This window comes from Chiloscyllium plagiosum, unplaced genomic scaffold, assembly GCF_037043375.1.
Source record: "Chiloscyllium plagiosum isolate Xiang-an unplaced genomic scaffold, Cpla_swu_hap1 HiC_scaffold_10, whole genome shotgun sequence".
Classification (NCBI taxonomy): domain Eukaryota; kingdom Metazoa; phylum Chordata; class Chondrichthyes; order Orectolobiformes; family Hemiscylliidae; genus Chiloscyllium; species Chiloscyllium plagiosum.
In genome coordinates this window covers 86,561,252-86,575,017 of record NW_028270148.1, presented here as the reverse complement: position 1 = coordinate 86,575,017, position 13,766 = coordinate 86,561,252, and the positions used below count along the sequence as shown (strand labels likewise).

The window sequence follows — 13,766 nt, the reverse complement described above, 5'->3', positions numbered from 1 at the left end:
CGGCAAACTTACTAACTACACCTATTACATTCACATCCAAATCAGTGGCAACTCCACTGGTCACAGGCCTCCAGTCTGAAAAACAACCCTCCATCTGCCTTCTACCTTCATGCTTGTTCTGTATCCAAATGGCTAGTTCTCCCTGTATTCCACAAGATCTAACCTTGCTAACCAGTCTCTCACAGGAACCTTGTCGAATGCCTTACTTAGGCATCCAATGCTCTGCCCTCATCAATCCACTTAATTAATTTTTCAAAAAACTCAAGTTTGTGAGACATGATTTCCCACGCACAAAGCCATGTTGACTATCCCTAATCAGTCCCTGCCTTTCCAAATATGTGTAAATCCTATCCCTCAGGATTCCCTCCAAAAACTTGCCCACCACTGACTTCAGACTCACTGGTCTATACTTCCCTGGTTTGTCCTTACCATCACTTCTTAAACAGTGGCACCACGTTAGCCAACCTCTAGTTTTCTGTCATCTCACCTGTGACTATCAATGATATAGATACCTCAGCAAGGGGCCCAACAATCATTTCCTTAGCTCGCAGAGTTCCAAGGTACATCTGATCAGGTCCAAGAAATTTATCCACTTTTTTGTTTCAAGACATCCAGCACTTCCTCCTCTGTAATATGGATCTTTTTCAAGATGTCACCATCTATTTCCCTACATTCTATATCTTCTATGTCGTTCTCCACTATAAACACTGATGCAAAATACTCATTTAGTATCTCCCCCATCTCCTGCGGCTCTACACAAAGACTGCCTTGCTGATATTTGAGGGGTCCAATTTGCTCCCCAGTTAACCTTTTGTCCTTAATGTATTCGTAAAAACCCTTTGGATTCTCCTTAACCCTATTTGCCAAAGCTATCTCATGTCCACTTTTTACCCTCCTGATTTCCCTCTTAAGTATACTCGTACTGCTTTTATACTCTAAGTACTCATTTGATCTATCTTGTCTATACCTGACATATTTTTCCTTCTTTTTCTTAACCAAACCCTCAATTTCTCTAGTCATCCAGCATTCCCTACACATACCAGCCCTTCTTTTCACCCCAACAGGAATATACTGTCTCTGAACTCCTGTTATCTCATTTCTGAAGACTTCCCATTTCCAGCCATCCTTTTACCTGCAAACATCTGCCGCAAATCAGCTTTTGAAAGTTCTTGCTTAATACTGTCAAAATTAGCCTTCCTCCAATTTAAAACTTCAACTTTTAGATCTGGTCTATCCTTTATCATCGCTATTTTAAAACTAATAGAATTATGGTTGCTGGCCCCAAAGTGCTCCCCCACTGACAACTCAGTCACCTGCCCTGCCTGATTCCCAAGAGTAGGTCAAGTTTTGCACCTTCTCCAGTAGGTATTGACACATACTGACTCGAAATTGTCTTGTACACTCTTGACAAGTTCCTCTCCATCTAAGCTCTTAACGCTGTGGCAGTCCCAGTCCAAGTTTGGAAAGTTAAAAATCCCCTTACATAACCACCATATTATTCTTGCAGATAATTGGAATCTCCTTACAAATTTGTTTCTCAACTTCCTGCTATTGGGGGCATTAATACTATCCCAATAAGGTGATCATCCCTTTCTTATTTCTCAGTTTCACCCACTTAGCTTCCCTGGATGTATTTCCGGGAATATCCTCCCGTACAGCCATTATGCTATCACTTACCAAAAACGCCATGCCACTTCCTCTCTTGCCTTTCTATCCTTCCTATAGTATGTGTTATCTGGAACATTAGGCTGCCAGTCCAATCTATCCCTGAGCCACATTTCTGTAATTGCTATGATATCCCAGTCCCATGTTCCTAACCACACTCTGAGTTAATCTGCCTTCCCTGTGAGGCCTCTTAAATTTAACTGCATTTATTTCAATGTATCAGTGCTACCTTGTTCTCTGCTTTGTTCCTGCCTGCCCAGAGTGTTTGACTCGCTTCTTTCCTCATTTTGAACAGTTCGAAGAACTGCCAAGGACATCCACAAATAGACTACTAGTTGAAGAGCTCTCTGAAGGGTACCTGTGTACAAGACGTGTGCGCGCCGAACATCGAAACTGACCTAGAGAAAATCTACAGAGGAAAATCGACAAAGCTGACTGGTTTTTGAAAAGTGATTTTTTTTTTGTAAATCTTTAAAATCAGGATTTTTTTGTTGGACGAGTATTCTAGAGTGAGGGGTAAAGGATAGGTTTAAGAGAAAGGAGTTATACATAATTGTTAGCTTTAATATTCCCTGTTGGACTTAAAGAATAAAGCTGTTAATATTTACTTTAAATAGTGACCTCTGTGATGGTTCTTTGCCTCTTGAATTTTAACAAATTATGGCGTGAGCTGAACTTTCTCTTTGCAGCTAGTTTAAATTAGCAGAGGGGTTTACCCAGTGTCATAAGAAGAATGTGATATTTGAAAACAACATTGAAGTGGGTAGTATCCTCATATTCCAGCTGGCCTTGATCTTCCAGGTGGTGGAGAACGCAAGTTTGGAAGATGTTGTTAAAGAATCTTGGCAAATTGTATTGCATTTGTAAAATGGTACACACTTAACGCACACTTTTAATAGAGGGAATAAAAGTTCAAAATGTTGCACGGATGCCAATTAAATGAGCTTTGTCTTGGATAGTGTTGAGCTTCAAGTCTTGTTGGAGTTCCAGACATAGACAGTAATCCATCACACTCCTGACTTGTGCCTTGAACATGGTAGACAGGCACTAGGGAGTGAGGTGAGTTCCTTGCTGCAGAACCCCTAGCATCTAGCAAATTCTTGTAGCTACAATATTTATTTGGCTGATCCAGTCGATATATTTCCGGTCAATGTTAACCACTAGGATGTCAATGTTGCAGTTGGATGGGGGTCAAGGTCAGTTACTCTTATTTCAACCCGAGTTCTGCTCTGTCATGGCCTCAACTCCATTCTCCTCTCTGCATTCCATAACCCTCGAATAACAAAATTTAATTCGGCTTTCAACATATTCAATAACTAAGCCTCCTTTTGTCGGGTGGGTGGGTGAAGGGAAGAGAAACAATTCACAGATCATCAAAAAAAAAACTCCATCTTAATCTTAAATGGGAGAGACACAGTTTTTAAAATATTTTCCCTTGTTCCAATTTCACCTACAAGCTGAACATCCTTACAGCATCCACCCTTCCAAGTCCCCTCAAAATCCTCTTTTCAATTAGATAATTTCTCATTTTTCTAAATTTTAATAAGCAAGCTGCTCAATCTTTTCTTAAAGATTGACTTTTTTTTTCCAGAAATCTGAACTTTCTCTGAATATTCTAATGCAATTATAACCTTTCTCAAACTTTATTAACCAAATTGGGTGATGCTCAGACAAGCTTGGGCTTTCAATTTCACTTTATTGTAAATATCGAAACTGACTTTGGATACATTTCAATATAATACTTTTAGTGAATGAGTAATGAAGTACAACAATAAAACCCCATTACTGAGGTCCAACTTTAACTAAAATGTATGAAAAATCTATTTCAATGCACAAACCCCATCCTAAGTTCACATCCTCATCCAGACTCAATAGACAATAGGTGCAGGGGTAGGCCATTCTGCCCTTCGAGCCTGCACCGCCATTCAATATGATCATGGCTGGTCATTCCTAATCAGTATCCTGTTCCTGCCTTATCTCCATAACCCTTGATTCCACTATCCTTGAGAGCTCTATCAAATTCTTTCTTAAATGAATCCAGAGACTGGGCCTCCACTGCCCTCTGGGGCACAGCATTCCACACAGCCACCACTCTCTGGGTGAAGAAGTTTCTCCTCATCTTTATCCTAAATGGTCTACCCCGTATTTTTAAGCTGTGCCTTCTGGCTCGGCATTCACCCGTCAGCGGAAACATGTTTCCTGCCTCCAGAGTGTCCAATCCTTTCATAATCTTATATGTCTCAATCAGATCCCCTCTCAGTCTTCTCAACTCAAGGGTATACAAGCCCAGTCGCTTCAGTCTTTCCGTGTAAGGTAATCCTGCCATTCCAGGAATTGACCTTGTGAACCTACGCTGCACTCCCTCAATAGCCAGAATGTCTTTTCTCAAATTTGGAGACCAGAACTGCACACAGTACTCCAGGTGTGGTCTCACCAGGGCCCTGTACAGCTGCAGAAGCACCTCTTTGCTTCTATACTCAATCCCTCTTGTTATGAAGGCCAGCATGCTATTAGGAGGAGAAAGTGAGGTCTGCAGACGCTGGAGATCAAAGCTGAAACTTTATTGCTGGAACAGCACAGCAGGTCAGGCAGCATCTAGGGAACAGAAGATTCGGCGTTTCGGGCACATGCCCTTCTTCAGCATGCTATTAGCCTTCTTCACTACCTGCTGTACCTGCATGCTTGCCTTCATTGACTGGTGTACAAGAACACCCAGATCTCTCTGTACTGCCCCTTTACCTAAATTGATTCCATTCAGGTAGTAATCTGCCTTCCTGTTCTTGCCACCAAAGTGGATAACCATACATTTATCCACATTAAACTGCATCTGCCATGCATCTGCCCACTCACCTAACTTGTCCAGGTCACCCTGTAATCTTCTAACATCCTCATCACACTTCACCCTGCCACCCAGCTTTGTATCATCAGCAAATTTGCTAATGTTATTGCTGATACCATCTTCTATATCATTAACATATATTGTAAAAAGCTGCGGTCCCAACACGGATCCCTACGGTACCCCACTGGTCACTGCATGCCATTCCAAAATGGAGTCGTTTATCACTACCCTTTGTTTCCTATCAGCCAACCAATTTTCAATCCAATCTAGTACTTTGCCCCCAATACCATGCGCCCTAATTTTGCTCACTAACCTCCTATGTGGGACTTTATCAAAAGCTTTCCGAAAGTCCAGGTACACTACATCTTCTGGATCTCCCTCGGCCATCTTCAGAATTACATCCTCAAAAAATTCAAGAAGAATAGTCAAGCATGATTCCCCCTTCATAAATCCATGCTGACTCTGTCCTATCCTGTTACTACTATCCAGATGTGTCGTAATTTCATTCTTTATAATAGACTCCAGCATCTTTCCCACCACTGAGGTCAGACTAACTGGTCTATAATTTCCTGCTTTCTCTCTCCCACCTTTCTTAAAAAGTGGTATAACATTAGCCACCCTCCAATCCTCAGGAACCGACCCCGAATCTATCGAACTCTGGAAAATAATCACCAACGCATCCACGATTTCCCAAGCCACCTCCTTCAGTACCCTGGGATGTAGACCATCAGGCCCCGGAGACTTATCAACCTTCAGACCTAACAGTCTCTCCGACACCAAATCCTGGCAAATATAAATTCCCTCAAGTTCAGGTTCTTCAGCCACTGTTACCTCGGGGGGGTGGTGTCAAAAGTTCTTACATACACAAGGGCTGAAGCTCGAGAGGCAATTCATCCTGCATCTGAGGGACTGTAGCATTTCCCTTTTTCCTTAGGAAGGTATGGTGACGTATCCTTAACACCACTGAACTAGCAAACCAGAGATATGAGCTAATGCACTGACAAATACCATCACAGAAGTTGGTGAAATTCATATTCAATTATGAAACCTGCAAAATAGAGCATTGGTATGGATCTGAACTCTCAAGTGGACCAGATAAGGCAAGAGTCAGTTTCCTTCCCTAAATGTTACTTGTGAACCAGATGAGTTTTTAAGTCATTTCAGTTACGAATGTGGTTGGTTTCTAATTCGAAATTTAATTGAACTTGAACTCTAAGCTATTGAAGTGACAATTTCTTTAGATTACTTTAGATTAGATTAGATTACTTTAGATCAATGAACGTTTGCGGGACATAAACTCAGGTCTCTGAACTACGAGTCCAGCAACACACCTTACCATTCCTATTACATGGGAATCTCAATTATCTGAATATCAATTATTCGAAGGAGATCCCAAGGTACCAATAGAAACATTACATGAAAGAGCTGTTTCAACCCTGATCGCATCTTTTGTTTATATTGATTAAAAACTATCACTGCCAAGAACAGTCCTGGATATAGATGGCACTGTCTCCAAATGACTGACCTCCCGCACTCTCTCTTCTCTTCCCCACCCCCCCCCCACAGTTTTCTTGGAGTTCTACAGAGGGAAGAACCCTAAACCCCCTTTCCCAGATATTCTCTCTAACATTGTCCCATACAGGGCAGAGGTGGAACTTACCAAAACGTTGCAGTTTAAAAAGATGTGCGTACGCTATTTGGAGACTTACCACAGAAAGATAGCAGTCTTACTATTGGTGCCCACACTCCGGCTGCCCCGGAGGGGGAGGGGCGGGCAGGGGCGGAGCTGGACCGGTTTGGGGGTGGGCGGTGTGCTGTCGGGGGCAGTATTGGGGGAATAAGGGGAGGGAGGTGCTGGGGGCAGGCGGGAGTGGGAGGTATTGGGGCGGGCGGAGGACAGTATTGGATGGGGCTTTGGGGGAGGTGTTGAGAGGCAGGCAGGGGGCTGTGTTGGATGGGGTTTTAGGGGTAGAGCCTCGCACGTGCTGTGGTGCTGCCTTATCTACTGAATGGTGAACAGACTTAATAGAAAGGTCCCGAGCCCCAGAGGAAAGGCATTGAATCGATTAACCGAATAATCAATTCTCGCCCATCTTGTTCGGATAATTGAGGTTCCTCTGTAAACTGTTATGTCCCTGTTACTGTCATTGTTTTCCATGTTTCACAACTATTAATTTTCAAGTCCATGGTACTCTTTGAAAATATATACTGAAAAACGTCCAGCTTGAGCTCACCATCTCTCTGAACAACTTCATCTCTAATTTGTCACATAGCTTGCCCAACATGGAAACTTCCTGCAACTAAATATCTGGAAACCAAACCATCACAGCTCTCACAACAAAATACAGCAGTGGTGTATTATTTTGATTCATGAGTAACAGTCATTGAGTTAGCAAACTCAACCCTTTTCAGAAACTCAAAAACAATATAGACTGAAACTTCAATGTAATAAAGACTCTTAAAAGTGCCAGAGCTAACAAACCAAAGACTCACTTGCCACCTTAAATGAATATAAGCAACTTACTTGAAAATGGAGTCACAGGTAGACTGTGTAGTGAAGGGGTTTGTTTGGTACGTTTGCCTTTATTGATCAACGCATGGAGTATAGGATTGAGAGGTCATGTTGGGACTGTACAGGACATTGGTTAGGTCACTTTTGGAATACCTTGTGCAGTTCTGGTCTCCTCCCTATCAGAAGGAGGTTGTGAAACTTGAAACAGTTCAGAAAAAATTTACAATGTTGCTGCCAGAGTTGGAGGTTTTAAGCTACAGAAAGAGACTGAATAAGCTGGGGCTATTTTCCCTGGAAAGTCTGAAGCTAAGGGATGACCTTATAGAGGTTTATAAAATCACGAGGGATATGGAGAGAGCCAATAGTCAAAGTCTTTTCCCCAGGGTAGAGGAGGCCAGAGAAAGACTTAAAATGGACCTAAGGGGCAATTTTTTCACGCAGAGGCTTGAGTGTAAGGAACGAATGCCAGAGGAAGTGATGGAGGCTTATATAATCACAACATTTAAAAGGCATCTGGATATGTACATGATTAGTGGGGAGCACGGTGGCACAGTGGTTAGCACTGCTGCCTCACAGCGCCAGAGACCCGGGTTCAATTCCCGCCTCTGGCGACTCTGTGTGGAGTTTGCACATTCTCCCAGTGTCTGGGCGGGTTTAATCCGGGTGCTCCGGTTTCCTCCCACATTCCAAAAACGTGCAGGTTAGGTGAATTGGCCATGCTAAATTGCCCGCAGTGTTAGGGGTAGGTGTGGGGGGAATGGGTCTGGGTGGGTTGCGCTTCGGCGGGTCGGTGTGGACTTGTTGGGCCGAAGGGCCTGTTTCCATGCTGTAGGGAATCTAATCAAATCTAAAAAAAAGGAAGGGTTTAGAGGGATATGGGCCAAATGGCATTAGATTAATTTAGGATATGAGTCGGCATGGATGAGTCGGACTGAGCTGTCTGTTGTGCTGTACATCTCTATGACTCTATTATACAGGGCTATTTCAAGGAGCAAGAATTCATTCTCAGTGTCCTGGCCAATATTTATTCTCAAAGAATGTCAGATTATTCGGTCCTCAATTCACTGCCATTTGTACGGTGTTGCTGCACAGAGATCAGCTGGCTTGATTCCTACATTACACTTCTCAAGATGACTATCCTACAAAACTACTTCATAACTTTAATGCTGTTAAATGCCTTGAGACAGGATATTGGTTAGGCCATATTTGAAATATTGTGTGCAATCTGGTGTCCCTCCTATAGGAAGGATGCTGTGAAATTTGAAAGGGTTCAGAGAAGATTTACAAGAATGTTGCCAGGGTTGGAGCTATAGAGAGAGGCTGAAAACGCTTGGAGGGGTTTTCCCTGGAATGTTGGAAGCTGAGGGGTAACCTTATAGAGGTTTATAAAATCATGAGAAGCATGGATAGGGTAAATGGGCAAGGTCTTTTCCCCAGGTAGGGGAGTCCAGAACTAGAGGGCATAGGTTTAGAGTGAGATGGGGAAAGATTTAAAAGGGACATAAGGGGCAACCTTTTCACGCAGAGGGTGATGAGTGTATGGAATGATCTGCTAGAGGAAGTGGTGGAGGCTGGTATAATTACAACATTTAAAAAGACATCTGGATAGGTATATGAATAGGAAGGATTTAAAAGGGGTATTAGCCAGGAGCTGGCAAATGGGAGTATATTAATTTTGGATATCTGATCAGCATGGACGAGTTGGACCAAAGGAACTGTTTCCATGCTGTACATCTCTATGACTCTATAACATGCTTAAGTTTTGAAAATATAATAATTTCTTTCAAATGTAGTTTTATCCTGTGTGTTAATTCACTAAGTATACAATAATGCAGTGCTGAAAAATCCATATGATAATTTAATCACAGGAAAAAATCAGGAGTTGGGAAATTTCACATGCAGTTTTTGTAACTGAATAACAAAGGAAGAAATGAGGAGGAGGGGGAAAAACAGTCGCTTTCATTTTCACAATGACAAAAGTGGCTTCAGATGCTGGGACCTGGATGGACAATTATGCTAATTAAATAATGAAACATCCCCATGCTCAGAGTTCACAATTGTAATATTACAAACCAATTCCTTCACCGAAAAAGAATGCCTAGGTGATTCATCCAATAGTCAGTCCAGCATTTTGTTTTTAAACATATGTGGAATTTTCATAATAGGGTTCCAAGACACTCTAGCTGACAAATATTAAAATGAGTGATTCAGGAAGCACAGCAGAGATATCTTTAGTAAGCAGTCTACTGTGATGTGAACATGTGGGTAGCTAGTAGTACAATGGGTCCATTTGCATCAAATTACATGTCCCAAATTCCAGTCTAACAACAACTTTTATTTCCAACTCGTTTCATTAGAATCTCATGTAACAAGATTTTACAGATATAATAGGGCAAATAAGTGAAAGCCTGGTCAGTGTTAGGGTTTAAAAAAAACGTATGCAGCAGAGAGATGGAGCATGTCGAGAATCAATTCCAAATCTTAGCACAAGGTGGTTGAAGGCATAGCTATAACCGATAAAGCACGTGAAAATCAAGAACACAAAAAAAAGGAACTGAAGGTGAGCAGAGATTTCAAAAGGATGCAGAACACATGAATCAGAAGGCCACTCTGCCCCTCCAGCCTGTGTGAACACTAAGATAAAGAATTACTGACCTGATTACGGCACATTCCAGTCTAACCCCATGACCTTTTATCCTTTGTATAATAAGAATCTAACTCTGCTTTAAATATATTCAAAGACTCTACAAAATATGTTGGAAGTAGAGTTCCAAGGATTCATGACCCACCGAGAAAAGAAATTCTCATGTTTGAAATAGTGACCCCTAGGTTCTTGATTCTAAAACATCTTTTCCACATTCACCATGACAAGACCCCTCCAGATCTTAAACATTTCACTCAAGTTGCAAGAGTTTAGACCTAAAGCCATTGAAGGATCTGATGATCAGGAAAATATTCAGAATGAGGCCTTCACAGAAGGGGAGCCAACTGAGATCACATGATACTTGAACAGAACTTATGTGCTAAGATAAAGAGAAAGAGAAACCCTATGTTTGTGAAGGTTAGTTAACAGGACGCAAGCAAGGGAAGCATTTTTAATTCTTTAATACTTGAGATAACAAAGAAATGATGAGCCATTCAGAAGATGGTCTTATTAATGAAAGCAGGTATGTGACTGAGAGCTCAGCTCAGGGTGAGATGAGACACCAAGTGGTTCAGCTTCAGAGAGAAAAAGATGGACTAAGCCATGGAATATTCTGTGGCAGGGACTGAAGACAATACCTTAAGAAAAAAAACGGGAAATTCTACGCATCCAAAATTTGGGCAAAATTACACCTATCTCACTCTCCAGGGCAGAAATTAATTTCGGGATGGGTAGGAAAGAAAGAGAGTGAGGAAAAGGAAGATAATTCCTGCGAAGATTTAGCTCAACATTTTGCTAGTTGAGAAAATTAATCGATTAGAAATAATTTGGCATTTTGCGTGCTAACAGTTATTCAGAAATGGCAAAGAATGGTCATAAAGCATCATGCTAATCACAAGCCTTGCTGCACCGCAAACTTCAGTCATCCTTAATTCCAGAATAAACATATAGCAGCATTACTTAGACGTACTAAATTGCAAACGAAACGGCCGCACCCTAGAAAAACAAAATATTCCGGAAAATGCAGCGCTGCCCTTGAAGTGCATTAAAACCGCAGCTTGAAACACTCCGCCGTCCGATCGGCACAATAGTTCTCCTCAATCGGCTATACAAGTTTCCAGACAAACAAGGAAAGAAGCAACGTGAGCTAATCACATTGCAAAAAGTTATTTTCAGCATCAGCATCTGTGGATTTGTTCTCAATCTACATCACATTTGTCGCAAACTCCCACTCAAACTCTGAATTTAGAATATTCTTCCCAGAATTTACGTTGCAACTAGTAGACTTCTCAAAAAACGAGCAACCCACACCACGTCCACAAGATACCCAACAATCTGCACTTCTTTTCAACTTCATCGCCTCCGGTGAACACCAGATTCCGGTTCTGGCACAAACCGTGTCAATGCACGTAAAAGTCCTGAGATTCGGCTAAATCTGAATAAATTGTTCACTGATGCATTAGATGTTCCACGAGGGGAGAAAATGTTTCAGAACAACTCTAGCACACAAAAGAGCCCTACGGGCACTGGAGTCGCTGTACAGCTTTTAGGATAAAGAAAAATACTGGTACAAATGTTAAGGTTACCAATTAAGATTTTTAACTAACAATATAAAACTGTTTTCCATGCACCTAGTCCTGTGAGACAGAATTAGGTGGACACGAGCTCTGGGTCACAAAGCTGTTGAACTTAGCATAGCTTCGCAATTCTAGAGACTGTTTATCTGTAAAGAGGGAGTGGAGGGATCAGCCGGACTTTCTCCAGTTTAGAAACTGCCATACAATTCTAAATCAGCCTAACTTCACCCTGCAAGCAGGGTCTGTAACAATTCTTCAAACGGTTACTTTTGAATGTTCATAAATCTCCAACATTGTTATAAGAACTACATTCGTGCAGTTTTGAGCACATTGTGCATGACCTGACGCACCTTTTGCTAAACTCCTTTGTATCAATGGGCCGAGGAGAATGTGTTAAGTATTGTAACATCTCCACCAGCTCAATGATTCAGATTTTTTTTTTAACAGCAGCACAGCCATTCCAGAGCATTTATTTTTATGCATTTAGTTCTTTTTTTTGTTTTGCTGCAGAATCCGACCACTATTGTCAGTGTTTTCCCAAACGAAACTCGCTCATTCGCAACAATTTCCTGCAAGTAACTATAACTTATGCCGAAACACCTGTATGCATACGTAACCTCATCCATTTTTCTACAGAATGCAAGAAGTTAAAATTATGTTGCATGGGGTTTTCCCCCTTTTCAAGGTGCAATTTAAAAGCTGCAGTATTTTTTCATCTGTGCACTATGTGGCAGGAAGCGGCGAGGGTGGCTGTGCGCAAACGCGGGGGCTGTGGCCCTATGCTAGCCACCGGGAGATCACTATTTGGCAGGAGCTGCTTGCGGCCCAGTCTGCAGCCCTGCATATACCCCTCCCCGCTCGGTTGACTCTCGAAACGTCCTTCACGTTGCAAACCCTTGGCTTAAACGTACATAAAACGTTTGCCCCTTCCCTCTCCTCACGAGCCGTCGCCCTCTGTTGTACCTTTGCATTTGAGGCGGCTGCAGCTCGGACGGTTCCATGTCGGTAGCCTTACTGGTGCAAAGTGCACGCCATGACCAGTTGTTGTTGCTGCTGCCGTCTTCAAAAGAGAGAGAGAGAGAAGCACTCAAAAGTTTTCTGGAGAGGGGGGAAGGAGGCAAAAAATGAAACAAATGGTGGGAGTCCACCCAGTGGCTGCAAGCTGCAGGGACTGAGTCGTCAGCCAGCACTCGGGCGCCTCTCTACTACCGAGGCGGCCATCTTGCGACCGGTATGTGGTAACTAGGGCAACCGGCTACAGCCGGCAGAGGGCAGCAAGACGGACAACAACAACAACAACAACAACTGAAAACACTGCCTCCAGGTGTGTGCACACCTCTGTGTTCATTTCCCATTGTCTGATCAACCTGAAGCACATTAACTCGAATACATCAATTCACTGCAGTTATTCGCGTGGGAAGGAACAGGTCAACTGTTTTCTATCCCCCAGGAACATAAAGGGGAAAGGAATCGGCTGCTTACTTTTTCCAACCGTGGTGATTTTGTTTTTCTTTGCATCAGGCCCTCAGAGGGGAAGCTTCCGCTGTTTCATAAATCAAGATATTTTACCTCTTAAGAACGGTGTCTGGAGTCGACATGGTAACTTTTTATTCTCTCCGCAGATGTTGCCAGACCTGCTGAGTTTCCCCAGCAAGGTTTTATCGTTTATTTCGTGTAGGTTCCAGGCGAAGGGTTGAGATTTTTAAGTTAATTGATTTGTGTTGAGGGTGTTTGCTTGCTGGCTGGCTGGTGGAGGTCAGTCTTTCTCTTCGTGGTAATTGGTGCCACTCTGTCAAGCTCTGCTAGCCATTCAGACACCAACCTGTCTGGAAGAACCACCAGCAGCTTTTTGCTGCAAATGCACTGGCTCATAGCCACTCGTGGGAGATAGTGAGGACTGTAGGCGGTGGAGAGTCGGAGCTGGAAAAAGGTCGAGTGGAAGGAGAGCCGACGTTTCGGGCAGGATTCTTCATCAGATCTGGGGAGGGGGCTGAGAAATAAATAGGGGGAGGTGTTGGGACTTGGGAAAAATATCTCCATGTCAGTAGGGACGGTTCCCTCCATGACTCACTCATTAGGTCCACACCTCTCCCCTCACCCCCTCTGCCTCTCTCCTCCCTCTTCGCCCCCCTCTTCTCGCCCCCCTCTTCTCCCCGCCGTCGCCCCCCTCTTCTTCTCCCCCCCGTCGCCCCCCTCTTCTTCCCCCCCCTCGCCCCCCTCTTCTTCCCCCCCCCCCAAGCCCCCCACTTCTCCCCCCCCTCGCCCCCCACTTCTCCCCCCCTCGCCCCCCTCTTCTCGCCCCCCTCTTCTCGCCCCCCTCTTCTCCCCCCCTCGCCCCCCTCTTCTCGCCCCCCTCTTCTCGCCCCCCTCTTCTCCCCCCCCTGACCCCCTCTTCTCCCCCCCCTCGACCCCCTCTTCTCCCCCCTCTTCTCCCCCCCCTCGACCCCCTCTTCTCCCCCCCCTCGCCCCCCTCTTCTCCCCCCCCTCGCCCCCCTCTTCTCCCCCCCTCGCCCCCTCTCTTCTCCTCGC

At 43.7% G+C, this 13,766-nt stretch overlaps 1 protein-coding gene across 4 annotated transcripts in view; it reads right to left on the bottom strand.

Moving 5' to 3' along the window:
* map3k4 (mitogen-activated protein kinase kinase kinase 4) overlaps window positions 1–12,850 on the bottom strand; it is a 216,128-nt gene extending 203,278 nt beyond the window's left edge. The window contains exon 1 of one of the 4 annotated variants that reach the window (XM_043696303.2): window positions 12,807–12,850. In XM_043696303.2, coding sequence (XP_043552238.2) covers window positions 12,807–12,835 — 29 coding nt within the window. In that variant the 5' untranslated portion in view covers window positions 12,836–12,850. The other 3 variants (XM_043696305.2, XM_087991522.1, XM_043696302.2) reach the window with 3 other exon arrangements.
* Window positions 12,851–13,766: the final 916 nt, after the last annotated feature.